The sequence below is a fragment of the Mustela nigripes genome, chromosome 4, assembly GCF_022355385.1.
Source record: "Mustela nigripes isolate SB6536 chromosome 4, MUSNIG.SB6536, whole genome shotgun sequence".
Lineage (NCBI taxonomy): Eukaryota > Metazoa > Chordata > Mammalia > Carnivora > Mustelidae > Mustela > Mustela nigripes.
Window position 1 is genome coordinate 22,488,609 of NC_081560.1, and position 13,759 is coordinate 22,502,367.

Genomic DNA, 13,759 nt, shown 5'->3' on the forward strand with positions numbered 1-13,759 from the left:
GCAGAGGAGAGGAAAAGAGGGAAGTCAGAAAAAATAAGATCAGGGAAATGTAGATGGAGAGGAAGAGTCACAATCTCCAGTCCCATTGGAACCCCTTCTTAACTAAGAAGTAATAAAACAGGAAGGGGCAAATGTAGTTACTATTTCCAATCTGAGGAGCTCAGGGGTCAGGATAAAGCATTGTTTACTGACTCAGGGCTGGAAACATCACCAGAAATTAGGAAAGGGACTCCTGGGGGCTTCCAGTGGGAAAAAAAAAAAAAAAAGGAAATTGTGCCCCCTTTTTAAGGAGCACAACCAGATGCTATAAAGCCCGAGTCACTCAATTTCTCCTGTAGTCAAAAGGTGATTCCACCCTGTGAAGCTTGCTCTGGAGGGTATGTTGTTCAGGCAGTCCTACGGAGTGGGAGCCAGAGATGATCAGATTTAATTTTTTTTTTTTTAAAGATTTTATTTATTTATTTGACAGAGAGAAATCACAAGTAGATGGAGAGGCAGGCAGAGAGAGAGAGAGAGAGAGGGAAGCAGACTCCCTGCTGAGCAGAGAGCCTGATGCGGGACTCGATCCCAGGACCCTGAGATCATGACCCGAGCCGAAGGCAGCGGCTTAACCCATTGAGCCACCCAGGCGCCCCGAGATGATCAGATTTAATAATTAGCAACAAAGCTGAAACCATATACTTATAAAGATTCATTTTCTTAAGATTTATTTATTTATTTTAGAGAGAGAATGTGAGCAGGGGGAGGGGCAGAAGGAGAGAAAAAGAGGGAGAGAAGCAGATACCCCACTGAGCGTGGAGTCCAATGCAAGGCTCGATCCCATGACCCTAAGCTCATGACCTGAGCCAAAATTAAGAGCTGGACACTTAACTGAGCCACCCAGATGCCCTAAGACTTCATTTTTTTTTTTTTAAAGCAAATCCTCTTTTTATCTGGATGGAGAATAGGCAATAAACCCCATATTTTGTAGTTAGAAAAACAGGCACAGACAGTTGCCTGATGTTGCTCAGTGCAAGCAGAGTCTAGATCTCCCAGCTCTCAACTAGTATTCTTTCCATGAAATGTCAGTTCTACCATGGGAAGGTACAATGACACCCCAACTCACAGAGTGACATCTCCTGTCAGTCCAATAGGAACAGGTAACCTGCTCTGACACAGAACATATGATTTCCCTCCATTGGCTAACAGCTGCCCAATTCTTCTGCCTAGCTCCAGTCTCCTGGAATCAGACTATAAGAAAGTGAGGTGGCAGAAGGCACTACTGATCTGATGAGATGGGAGTGGAGTGGGGGTGGGCAGAGGGGTGGGTGGATCAGTCACTTACCATAACCACTTTCCAGAGCAAAAGCAGGACCTTCTTTATGGGGAAGTGGGGAGCCAGGCCACTGCAGAACTTGGTAACCATGGAGAAAAGCAGAAGGGCAAAAGGTTCCTCATTATGCATGGAGAAGCCTGGGGAAGAGGAGAGAGAGAAGTGAGAAAGTGAGAATAAGAATGCTGAAACCCTATCCCTTTAACCTGCTTCCGGACACAATGAGGAAGGCTCTCACCTCCTCCAAAGAATTTGAGTACTTGTTCCTTAAAAGAAGGCTTAGAAAGGACCCAGGAGGAAGGGCAGGAAGGGAGGTCATGGAGGTAAAATGGCTTAGCTCCCAAGATTGAGGGTGGATACCAAACTAGAAGTAATAGTAATAAAGATGTTGCTTTTTGGCTGAAGGACTCAAAGCATTTCATAGATTACAATTCACTTTCCCACATCAGTCTAATATATTTTAAACCCATAGGCCTTCATATCTTATCCCTGTCTGATGACAACATCAGTATTTTCAAGGTGATTCAACTCATTTTTCCATGTGAGATTGATGATGAAATGTGAGATGGATGGCTATTTCTATTTTATAACCAAGGAAACCAAGGCATAGAAATGACACATGACTGGTACTAACTCATAGACACAAGGGAAGTCAAGCCAGGTCCTCATGCCTGCCACGTAGTATCTCTGCCCTAAAAGAATGGATGCTAATTAGGAAAGAGGACGGGGGAGGGAAGGAAGAGAGAAAGGAAGGAAAGCTATCTGTCTCTTCTGTGCAGATGTGCAGATGCTATGCTTCCCCTCCACCATCAGCATCTCATCCCTACCCTTCCTCAAGTACCACTTCTTACTCAGTTCAGTGCGGAAGGTCTCCCGTGCAGTCCTCCAACGGCAGGAGTCTGTCTCTCGCTCCAGGCGAATATTTTCCACCAATAGGTACATGACACTCAGCAGCACCCTGGGGTTATAGAAGGGTTGCAAGAGGTTCCCAAAGCAGCACCCAGCCTGAAGTCAGAGACCTCAGGGAAGACCCCTGTGGGAGCCCAACCCAGTGGAATTAGCAGCTACTAGTAGTCTGGGTGTATCTGGGACTCGGACAAAGAGTAACCCATTGCTAACTATCCCCAGTTCCAAACCTAGAGCAGGTCCACTTACCTGAGCTCTGTGCTATCAGCAATGGAGATGGCTGGTTTCCGAAGAGCACTGCTACAGGCCTGACTGTTGCTGCCATGGGAAGGAAGGAGAGAACAGGAATTCATAAGGCCTCTTTACACCCTGTGTCCCTACTTATCATGTACACAAATGTGAGTACCTGCTATTCCCTGGCTATGTAGCTAAAAGAAATTGGTCTAAGGTAAAGGAGCCCACCAAATTCCTCTGCCATCTCAGTAAACCTTTATCTGTGGTGAAGATGGACAAAGGCAGGGTCTGTGACAACCCCTCCTCTTATAATCCACGCTGTGCCTAGCACTGTGCTGAACACAAAATAGATGCTAAGCAACACTTTCAATCTGCCCTCTTTAAACTCCTGGGTAATAGGCATGAGATAAAACGACGGATCCCTATAGTGGTAGCAGCAGATAAGGCCATCTCCAGAGCTATGACCCACAAGGGGAGAATTGGGCATAGCAACAGAAATCGGTCCTATCCCTCTTGGGTCATGTTCTTAGGTAGAACAGTTTCCTTCATGGATTCCAGAGTTAGGCTGAGTTGAGAAGTGCACCCATCTAGGATAGGACCCTAAAGCCCAGAACTGAAGCTGTGAGTGGGACAAAAGCTGTTGATGAGTCCAACCTCAGGGAGGAGGACAGAATATCAGAGAGCATGGCTGGATAGAGGGGAGCTGTCAGGAAGCTTTGGGCCGAGGTGTGAAGAGCCCCTGCTCCCACAGAGGTCTCTATAGTGAGGGAATCAGCATAGGACATGAGGCATGCTCCAAGGAAGGGGGTTGTCTAGGCCAGTTCTTCCCTAAGGCTTCTCACTCGATTTCCATGTGGAGCAGCTCCAAGAAGGCCGAGAAGGTCCCCATCTGATAGAGCAGGAAGCAGTTGTACCTGGACCAGTGTAGTACATCGACCTCGGAATCACATTCCCCAAAAGTGCCTAAAGAACCAGATAGTGTCATACAGGGTTGAGGTAAGAGGGATATCCAATTCTTTCCACCCTTCCCCATGATCTTAAGACTATCTTCCAAAAACTTGCCCAACAATTAAGCTAACAAAGGTAGGGCAAGGGCCCTCCAGAACTTCCCTGAATAAGGCAGTGTCCGAGTCAGGTCCAATGTGTTTATCACTGGCCTGTCTTAAGTTTGAGTTCCCTGGGAAGCAGATACAGAGAGAAGGATTCAAAATGCAAGTTTATTTGGGAGATGATCTCAGGAACCATTAATAGAAAAGTGGGGAAGTGAGAGAGGGAAGAAAAGGCAGATGAAGAGCTGAAACCCAGGTTGGGGGAAGCTCTGGGAAACAGTGTATGTTTTTATAACCCTCAGAATCATCCCACCCAAGAAGGGTGAGGTAGTTGGGCTATTTATCCACTAATTCCTGTCATTCATTGATCAGGGCTACTGGACTAGAGGAGCACATTAATTCCCTAGCACTTCCTGCCTACCCTGTATGGACTACAGAGAAAGCCCTTAGGTAAAAAGTTAAAGGTACTAGCAGTTGGAAGTTGGCCAGAGCACCAGACCCATGAGATATGGTTAGGCACTGCCCTGTTTGCTACAGTCTTCCCTTTAACACTCTCCTACCATTTATTATTTTCTTTAATAGTTTTGATTTTGTTTTGTTGTTGTTGTTGTTTTGTTTAAGCTACCAGCTAGTTGGTTCTATCAATAGTCCTCTTTTTATGATCTCAAGGTATACTTTTACTATTCCAGTTAGGTTATCTCATTTCTCTTTCGAATACCTGGCTGTTAGGTCTCTTCTGGGAAGGTTTTTGCAATTAATCATACCAAGTTTTGATCCCAATTACCCACTGCATCCACTCCTGCTGCTATGCTGATTTGAACCCTCTAAATGCCAATGAGAAATAATGCAGAGGGTTCATGTGTGAATATGCGGCACTCCATTACCTCCACTCAGTGGAGGTTAGAGCATAGCTGAAGAAAGTAAGCCTCCGTTCTCAGCTGGTGGTACACTAACTCTAGCCACACTGACTCTCTTACTAAATCTCCACATATATTTATAGCCCACAAGCAGGAAAAAAGAACTTTATAAGAAATCTTGCCATGCCTGGTAAGATAAAGGCCAGTTCCAAGGGATCCAGAATAGTACCCACCACCATCTCCTTAACTTCCTTATAAGCATCAGGTTACTCCTAGCACTTGACAAGATCTGTCCCTGGGAGCAGGACCTTGCTTTCTTAGCATGGCTTGCCTCATCCTAGTCCTGATAACATTTCTCCCTAGTTTTCACCTATCTCAAGTTGGCAAAGGTGGCCACTTGCCTTGGGCCAGGTACAGAACAGCCCGGGCCACCTTCAGTCGCCGTTCCCTACTGACCACCTCCAGTCGGTCCAGGAGTCCCATCACATAGGCCTTCTGGGCATCTTCTTCCAATTCCAGCCACTCCTTGCCCTGCACTGGGGAAAGAAGGCCATACAGATCCAGTGTCAGCTTTTGCCTCTCCTTCCTAGAAAGGCTCCTGATAACATATCCACCTCTGATCCCAGCCCCCAACAAATTCTTCTCTTCAAAAGATTTCCTTATTTAGCTGAGAAAGAATAAGAGATTGGAAAAGTAAAGAAACCCCAAAGTTCTGGCTAAACGCACTCTGCAGTCCATCTTTCTTCATATCCCCTTTATTCTCCACACAAAGCCTACCTATTCTGTCCTATCTCTCTGCCTTTTCAAGGAGTTCCCTCTCTCCCTATATATCCAATTCCTATTCATCATTACAGGTCCAATACTAAATTACCTCTTTCCCACTAATGCTCCAGCCAGAAGATCTCTCTCCCAAGATACTCCTCCCCTCCAAAGCCCCCAAGATACCTTTTACTTCTTTTCTGATACTTACCACTTTCCTTTTGTCCTCAGTTAGTTTTGTGATGTACACACTTACCCTCTGCCACTGGACTATAATCTCTTTGAAGATTCTGCAAATTCACTTTCACCCCTGCCTCCTGCATCTTGCACAAAACAGTACTCACCACACATCTCCTGAGTTGCAAACTGAATTCACTGACCAAGTTAGGAAATGGAGGTCTGAGACAATCAGTGTGGACACATGAAATTATTATTAGATGCTATTAGGAGTGAGGCAGAGTTGGAGGCAGGGATTGAATGTTAAAGTTAAGGACTACTTTAGGCACAGAGTTCAACCAGGCAGTGGGGCACCAGCCCAGTCCCCATCCCTCTGCTCTCTGTGCCTCTTCTATCAGTGAAACCGACCGAGCTCAGGCTTCTCCTGCTCCCATTCCATGGCCTCTCCAATTGAGATAAAGGAAATGTCCCATATGCAAGAAGGGATAGAGAAATGGTAGTGGAGAGGATGAAGAAGAATCATACTTTGTTCTGGGCGTTTTCTAGATCAGGCTGGGATATCATGGGGGGTGGGGAAGAAAAGCAGGTCTCTATGAAAAAGAATCTGGGATCACCTTGAGTCTTGAAATCTTCTTCAAAGCACCTCCTGTTAGTGGTGAATTCCAGGTTTTCAGTGTAGCTATATAATTCTGTGTTAGGAAAGATAGGACAGAGTCACAAACATTCAGCAGACCCTTATAGAAGGGGCCTGGGGTGGAGAGGGTGGCATGAAAGGGCTAACGCTTCCAACACATTCCTGTGTCCAATTCAATCCAGTGCCAGCCTCCTCCCTTTCGGAGCAGTTAAAAATAGCCACTTGTGTCCCTGGGTGATTAAACCATCAAACCTGTCCTCCTCCTGCCAGCTGGCTGCTACAGCAGAGAAGGCAGTCTTCAACACTTGGTGAGGGCCAGGGAGGGTTGGAGCAGAGAGGATTTACTGTCATCACTCCTGTTTCTTAGGGCTGCAACCCCTTCTGCTTGTCAACCCAGATTGAGTCTAACCTGTCTCTAGGGAGGAGAGGCGCAATGTCTGAAATTTAGAGGCAAGATGCTTGTGTTATTCAAGGAACCAGAGTAAAGGCTGGAGAGTATGTGTTTCATGGCCCTTTGGGATTGAAGCCAGTTCATTCTCTCCCTGCTGAATTTCCTCAAAGGGTATAGAAGTTTAGGTTCCTGGCCATGACCACACAGGTAGAGACAGCATCAAACCACATAGAAGCAGCTGTTGATGTCAAAGGGCTGCTTATGCCCAAGAAAATCTAACTTTCTTAACAATAACCTCTGAATAAAAAATGCAGAGTTTATGAGAAATAAAAATGTCCTTTCCTACACACACTCCAGAACATTATACCAGGAAGTACCTTCATCTTACAGAGGATGAAGAATTAAAGTTGAGAAGTCAATAGGTGACAGAACAGATTTCCTCAAAACTCTGTTCCCTGAGACCCTTGCTGGAAATTTAACTAGGTCACAGATAATTCACAAAGAGAAATTCACTTGTGTTCCAGCCAGCTGTCTAATGGTTGAGAAACACCTTGTCTGGGAGCCAGGGCTTTTGAGTCCTGAGTTCCAGAATCCTGGATTGACCAGAAGCAAATCCATCTCTGATTCTGATACTTTTCATGCTCAGTGGATAGTGTGCATATATGGTTTTTAAGAGCACAGCATAAATCCAGTCAGGAAAGGGAACAAGGCTATTAGGTACTAAACTTCTTGTTTTCACTTTTAAATTTTAGATCACGAACTTCCAGAGACAGATAAATATAGAATACATAAAATACCTATGTATCTTCTACCCAGATTAAGCAAATATTTACACTTGTTATATTTACTTCAGACATCTAAAGTCCCCTCTCCCTCCCCAGTCTATCTTATTCCCTTCTCTAGTGTTAACCATTTTAATGAAATCGGTGTGTATCCTTCACATGCCTGTTTTTGTACTTCTACAGCATATTTATATATCTGTAAACAACATGAAGTTGACTTTGAAAGTTTTTATCCAAACAGGATATTATATATTTCTCTTGAAATAATTCTTAGTATGTCTTTCAATGGTTTTTTTTACATGACTGAAATGAACACATCCATTTACTTAACCAACACTGTTCTCAGTCAAGTGTACAACTAGACTTCTCAGAAATACCTTTCAGGTTTGTGTGTTTAAGCAGTTTTTTGGATGCATTCATAAATTGTCACCATTTCTTTCACTCTCAATACTGTTTTTAACATTTACTGATACTGGAACATATTGATATAGATCAATTATTCTAATGGTTATGTGATAGCCTACTATATTGATACGCTACAGTTTATCCATTCCCCTACGTGGTTTTAAATTTTTCACAATGGCCACAATAAACATCTTTATACATGTTTTCTTGGGCCCAAATGCTCTTTAAAGTGTAAAACTAGAATCACTGGGTTATAATATGCATGCATCTTCAACTTTGTTAGATATGACCAAATTGCTTTCCAATTTTGTACTCTGCTCCCTCATGCCAAACAATGTATAAAAGTACTTATTTCGCTGCACCCTCACCAACTTCAGGCTTTTAAGCTTTGCGATCTGATGAGTGTGAAATAATATATCGTTATTTTAATTTTCTTTTCCTCACTAATGTAGTTGAATATCTTTTCATACATTGATTGATAATATGGTTTTCTATTCTCTGAATTCCTGTTCATATTCTTTGACAATTTATTGGGTTGCTCATCTCTCTCTCTTCTCTCTCTACACACACATATTTACACATACATGTATACATATATGAAATACATTTTTATTATTAGGAATTCTAATCCTTTGTTGGTTATTAAACTCAGCTCTGTCTTTCTGTCACTCATCACAAATTTATTCCCTGTGCTTATTCACAAGAACTTCCTTAAAAGTCCTTGTCGCTTTTCTCTGAAAAAGCATGTCTCAAAGTGTCACTTCCATGTGACAGAATATTTAACTTTCACACCATCTCCACCCAAAGCTCATTTATTAATAACTGGCATTCATAGCACGTGTAACATGGAGGCTCTTGATGTGAGGAGATCACACTTAACTCAAGCTACAATCCAGACAAAGATAGAGAGGGAGAGGATGGCAGAAAGAAGGGGGCATTCATGTAGAGATATGAGTGAATTTGGGAAAAGAAACAGGAGGAATGGGGAAAAGGTGGAGAGAAAACAGATTTGAGAGTGTACCAAAAGAGAATAAAGAAGGATGCGCAGAAAAGGGTGATAGACTAAAAGTGGAGAATACTGTTTCCAAAGGAGAATTCACGGAAAGAAATGTAAAAGCAAACAGATATTTACTGCTGGAGGTTGGACAGAAGAAGGAATGTGGAGAACAGACAAGCTGCCAGGGGAGATCACAGACCCCTGCCTTCTCCTCCTGGCTATCCTCCCACTCTCCACAGACCATCTCTACCTCATACCTGACAACTCTGCTGCGTGCCCATCTGCATCTCCATACTCAAATTCCAGAGTGGGACAGTCCACAGAGCCCTGTAATAGAGAAGTCTTTGCAGTAACTTGGGAAAAGGGTTGAAAAAGGAGATTATACTCTCATTTAATCATCTGCTTCTCTCAGAGGCCAAGTTTAGATCGAGGAGGCAGCTAGGAGAGTCCCCTCTGGACCTTTAATAAAAAGAGGTACCACGGGCGCCTGGGTGGCTCAGTGGGTTAAGCCGCTGCCTTCGGCTCAGGTCATGATCTCAGGGTCCTGGGATCGAGTCCCGCATCAGGCTCTCTGCTCGGCAGGGAGCCTGCTTCCTCCTCTCTCTCTCTCTGCCTGCCTCTCTGCCTACTTGTGATCTCTCTCTGTCAAATAAATAAATAAAATCTTAAAAAAAAAAAAAAAGAGGTACCTTCCTCCTAGCCAACATCTGAGGCTCAGTTCAGGGCAGGGCTAAAGGTTCTTATATAAAATCAGAAACTCTGAGTAAAGGGTTAGGATTGTGAATAGATATGAAAGCTACGCAATCTGTGCCTTTGTCTGACCTACATAAACACGGACCAGAAGAGCATGTAGCTGATTTTTAGAACAATGAGATGAACTAAAACAAAAGAGGTATTTTTCAGCTTAGACTTAAAGCTTAAGAGCTGATTTCAGCTATGTCATTAACCCACTGTATGATTTTGGGCAAATCTCATTTTTTGGATCATAGTTCTTCATTTATATAAAAAAAGCCCCTCAGCTCTAGTGTTCCAAAACTTTAGGATTGTCAGATAGGTAGTATTTCTACTCCAACTTATTTTAAAACTAGATTTCCTATGATGTTGTATGTATAAATTTATAATTTTTTTAAAAAAGATTTTATTTATTTGTCAGAGAAAGAGAGAGAGCACAAGCAGAGAGAACAGCAGGCAGAGGGAGAAGCAGGCTCCCCACTGAGCAAGAAACCTGATGTGGGACTCCATCCCAGGACCCTGGGATCATGACCCGAGCCGAAGGCAAACGCTTAACCAACTGAGCCACCCAGGCATCCCTAAATTTATAATCTTATATAAAAATATTTTAATGTGACCCCACCCCCCAAACTTCTTTAAGTATTTTGGAGTTATTTCTTACCAGTACATATTAGTATGTATAAATTTAAAAATTTTTGAATCTCAGTCATCTCATATTGAGATCTTAAGCAAGTCACTTAACCTCTCTGTGCCTCAGTGTGGTATAAAAAATGTATTTGGGGGCACCTGGGTGGCTCAGTGGGTTAAAGCCTCTGCCTTCCGCTCAGGTCATGATCCCAGGGTCCTGGGATCGATCCCACATCAGGCTCTCTGCTCAGCAGGGAGCCTGCTTCCCCCCCCCCCCCGCCTGCCTCTCTGCCTACTTGTGATCTCTGTCTGCCAAATAAATAAATAAAATCTTTAAAAAAAAAATGTATTTGGTCTTTGAATGCTGTTCCAAGCACAGAGCTCCCAAGATCTCTGGAATTTCCTGATAAGCGTAATTCATAAGCCCCAGTCAACGATACTTGAATTTATGCTAACAAGGTGACTCCTGGTGAGCCTTTAAAAATTTCAGGGCTGGGGGCACCTAGGTGGCTCAGTGGTTAAGCCTTTGCCTTTGGCTCAAGTCATGATCTCAGGGTCCTAGGATCGAGCTCCGCATTGGGCTCCCTGCTCAGCAGGGAGCCTGCTCCCCACCACCTCTCTACCTGCCTCTCTATTTGTGATCTCTGTAAAATAAATAAATAAAATCTTAAAAAAAATTTTTTTCAGGGTTGGCCCCAATCCCAGAGAGAGAAGGAGGCTGAAGATTGAGTTCAACCAGTGGCCAATGGTTTAATCAACCATGTCTAGGTAATGAAACTCCACAAAAGCCCTAAAACAGTGAGGTCTGGGTACACCAAAGTGATAGGAGGGTGAAACTTAGAGCGCATGGAAGCTCTGTACCATCCCATCCCCATCCTTCTCCTTTGTCTTTCATCATTTGGCTATTCTTTTTCTTTTTTTTAAATATTTTATTTGTTTATTTGACAGACAGAGATTACAAGTAGGCAGAGAGGCAGGCAGAGAAGAGGGGGGAAGCAGACTTCCCGCTGAGCAGAGAGCCCGATGTAAGGCTTGATCTAAGGACTCTCAGATCACGACCTGAGCTGAAGGCAGAGGCTTACCTCACTGAGCCACCCAGGCACCCCATCATTTGGGTATTCTTGAGTTGTATTCTTTATAATAAAATTGTTATCATAAGCAGAACAGTTTTTTAAATTCTGTGAGTCACTGTAGCAAATTATGGAACCTGGAGATGGTGGGGTTAGGTGTGGGAGTGGTCACAGAACCTCTGAATTTACAGTTGGCCAGGTTGAAGTGCATATAGTCTTGGGGCCCCAGGTCTGGCTGGCATCTGAAGTGGGGACAGTCTTGTGAGACTGAGCTCTTAACTTATGGGGTCTATGCTAACTACAGTCAGTGTCAGAACTGAATTGGTGTCAGGGAATTATTGGAAAATGAAGTGCTCAGTTTTCTTATCTGTAAAATGAAGATAATTCATAGTCATTATAAGGCTAGATGAGTTAATACAGAAAAAGCATTTAGCACACTACCCAGCACTTGATAGCATTATGTAGATGGTTACAATACTTTGTTGTTTGTTTGTTTTTTTTTTTTTTTTTTAGATTTTATTTACTTATTTGAGAGAGAGAGCTGGAGCAGAGGGGAGGGATGGAGGGAGAGGGAGTAGAGTCCTTGCTGAGCAGGGAAGCCAATGTGAGACCCATCCCAGGGTCCTGGGATTATGATCTGAGCTGAAGGCAGACATTTAACTGACTGAACCACCCAGGCGCCCCGTTATACTACTTTGAATTTTACTTACTGTACTTACAGGGGTTTTTTGTTTTGTTTTGTTTTTTTAAGACTTTATTTATTTATTTGTCAGAGAGAGAAAGAGAGAGAGAGAGAGAGCCCACAAACAGGCAGAGTGGCAGGCAGAGGCAGAGGGAGAAGCAGACTCCCTGCCCAGCAAGGAGCCCGATGTGGGACTCAATCCGAGGACCCTGGGATCATGACCTGAGCCAAAGGCAGAGGCTTAACCCACTGAGCCTCCCAGGCATCCCTGTGCTTACAGTTTTAACATTGTATTATAAAGACATTTTTCTCATATTATTATGACTATCATTTTATTTTATTTTATTTTATTTATTTGAGAGAGAGAGAGACAGAGAGAGCATGAGAAGGGAGAAGATCAGAGGGAGAAGCAGACTCCCAGTGGAGCAGGGAGCCCAATGCGGAACTCGAACCCAGGACTCTGGGATCATGACCTGAGCCGAAGGCAGTCGCCCAACCAACTGAGCCACCCAGGCACCCCATGACTATCATTTTAAACAGCTAATTGTACAACTGGTTTGCTTAACTAGTTCTCTATTATTGAACATTTAAGTTGTTTTAAATTTTTTGTATTATATGCATGAAGCTGTAATACACTTATAATTTTTTCATATTTAGGAACTTTCCCAAGGATAGATTCTTTTTTTTTCAACTGAGGATAGATTCTTGCAAAGGAAATGAATGCATCAAACCTTATGAATACTTGTCTGGTTCTTTGTATATGACAAGTTTTTTTCCAAAACCATTTTATCAATTTACACTGCCATAAATGCAAATCATATTTAAATCCACTATAGCAAAGATTTCCAAATACTTCTGGGTTACAGAGACACCCCCCGCCCCCAGCCAAAAAAAAGGTGGAGAGTGGGAATTACATTAGGTAGTTTTGATAAGTAGAGACTTAAAAACCTTTTTAAAATACATATTTCAAAAAAGGATAGTTTAATACTCCCAAAATAAGGACACAATATTAGAATAAAAGAGTCATTAACAGTATGCTTTTTTAAAGTTTTTTTGGCTGTAAATAAGAATAAATAAACTTTACATCAATGTTCTAACACACATACACACACACACACACACACACACACTGGAACAGAAGTTAAACAAAATAGTATCACTATCACTACATGTGAATGGAGATATTTTCTATTATTCTATTTCTTTAAAAAAATGTTGGTGTCAACTCATAGATTACCCCTACAGTTTGAAAAACACCATTTTAAATTGCATACATCCTGCAGCAGGGCCAAGAGCCAGCATCCCAGTGACAAGATGTCACATGTTCCCTGCTATGATGTGACCAGAAGGATAGACACCTTTGTTTTTTTGTGTGTGTTTTTTTTTTTTAAGATTTTATTTATTTATTTGACAGAGAGAAATCACAAGTAGATGGAGAGGCAGGCAGAGAGAGAGAGAGAGAAGCAGGCTCTCTGCTGAGCAGAGAGCCCGATGCGGGACTCGATCCCAGGACCCTGAGATCATGACCTGAGCCGAAGGCAGGGGCTTAACCCACTGAGCCACCCAGGCGCCCAGGATAGACACCTTTGTGATCTTCTACCTGAAAGCCCAGAATCTCACCTTACATCAGACAGACCGTGAATGAGGCTCCTGAGAAATTCACACAGCCCACAGTAGGCTCAAAATAACTGAGGCCTGAGAAGTACCCCCAAGGGACACAACCTTACATCAGTCAAAGGACCAATTTTGCTCCCATGGTTTGGACAAAGGTACTGTGGAAACCTGAGTGACTGGCATCAGGGGAAACTGAGCAAGGGGTAGAAGAGCCCTCTGTACCATTTCTGCAACATCTTTGTAAACCTAAAATCACTCCTAAGTAAAAAGTTTAGTAAAAAAAAATATTGCATAATCCTTTCTTTCTTTCTTTCTTTCTTTCTTTCTTTATTTTTTTAAAGATTTTTATTTATTTATTTGACAGAGAGAAATCACAAGTAGATGGAGAGGCAGGCTGAAAGAGAGAGAGGAAGAAGCAGGCTCCCTGCCCAGCAGAGAGCCTGATGTGGGACTCGATCCCGGGACCCTAGGATCATGACCCGAGCCGAAGGCAGCGGCTTAACCCACTGAGCCACCCAGGCGCCCCCCTTA

The 13,759-nt window shown here is 43.1% G+C and overlaps 1 protein-coding gene across 3 annotated transcripts in view; it reads right to left on the minus strand.

Moving 5' to 3' along the window:
- The window catches only part of STRIP2 (striatin interacting protein 2), a 53,503-nt gene that overhangs the window by 35,694 nt on the left and 4,050 nt on the right, over positions 1-13,759 (minus strand). The window contains exons 2-8 of one of the 3 annotated variants that reach the window (XM_059396418.1): positions 8,761-8,830; positions 5,909-5,983; positions 4,760-4,894; positions 3,295-3,415; positions 2,468-2,536; positions 2,164-2,270; positions 1,325-1,452 (exon numbers count right to left, since the gene is read on the minus strand). In XM_059396418.1, the coding sequence (XP_059252401.1) occupies positions 1,325-1,452; positions 2,164-2,270; positions 2,468-2,536; positions 3,295-3,415; positions 4,760-4,894; positions 5,909-5,983; positions 8,761-8,830 (705 nt within the window). The remainder of the gene's footprint in view (positions 1-1,324; positions 1,453-2,163; positions 2,271-2,467; positions 2,537-3,294; positions 3,416-4,759; positions 4,895-5,908; positions 5,984-8,760; positions 8,831-13,759) is intronic. The other 2 variants (XM_059396419.1, XM_059396420.1) reach the window with 2 other exon arrangements.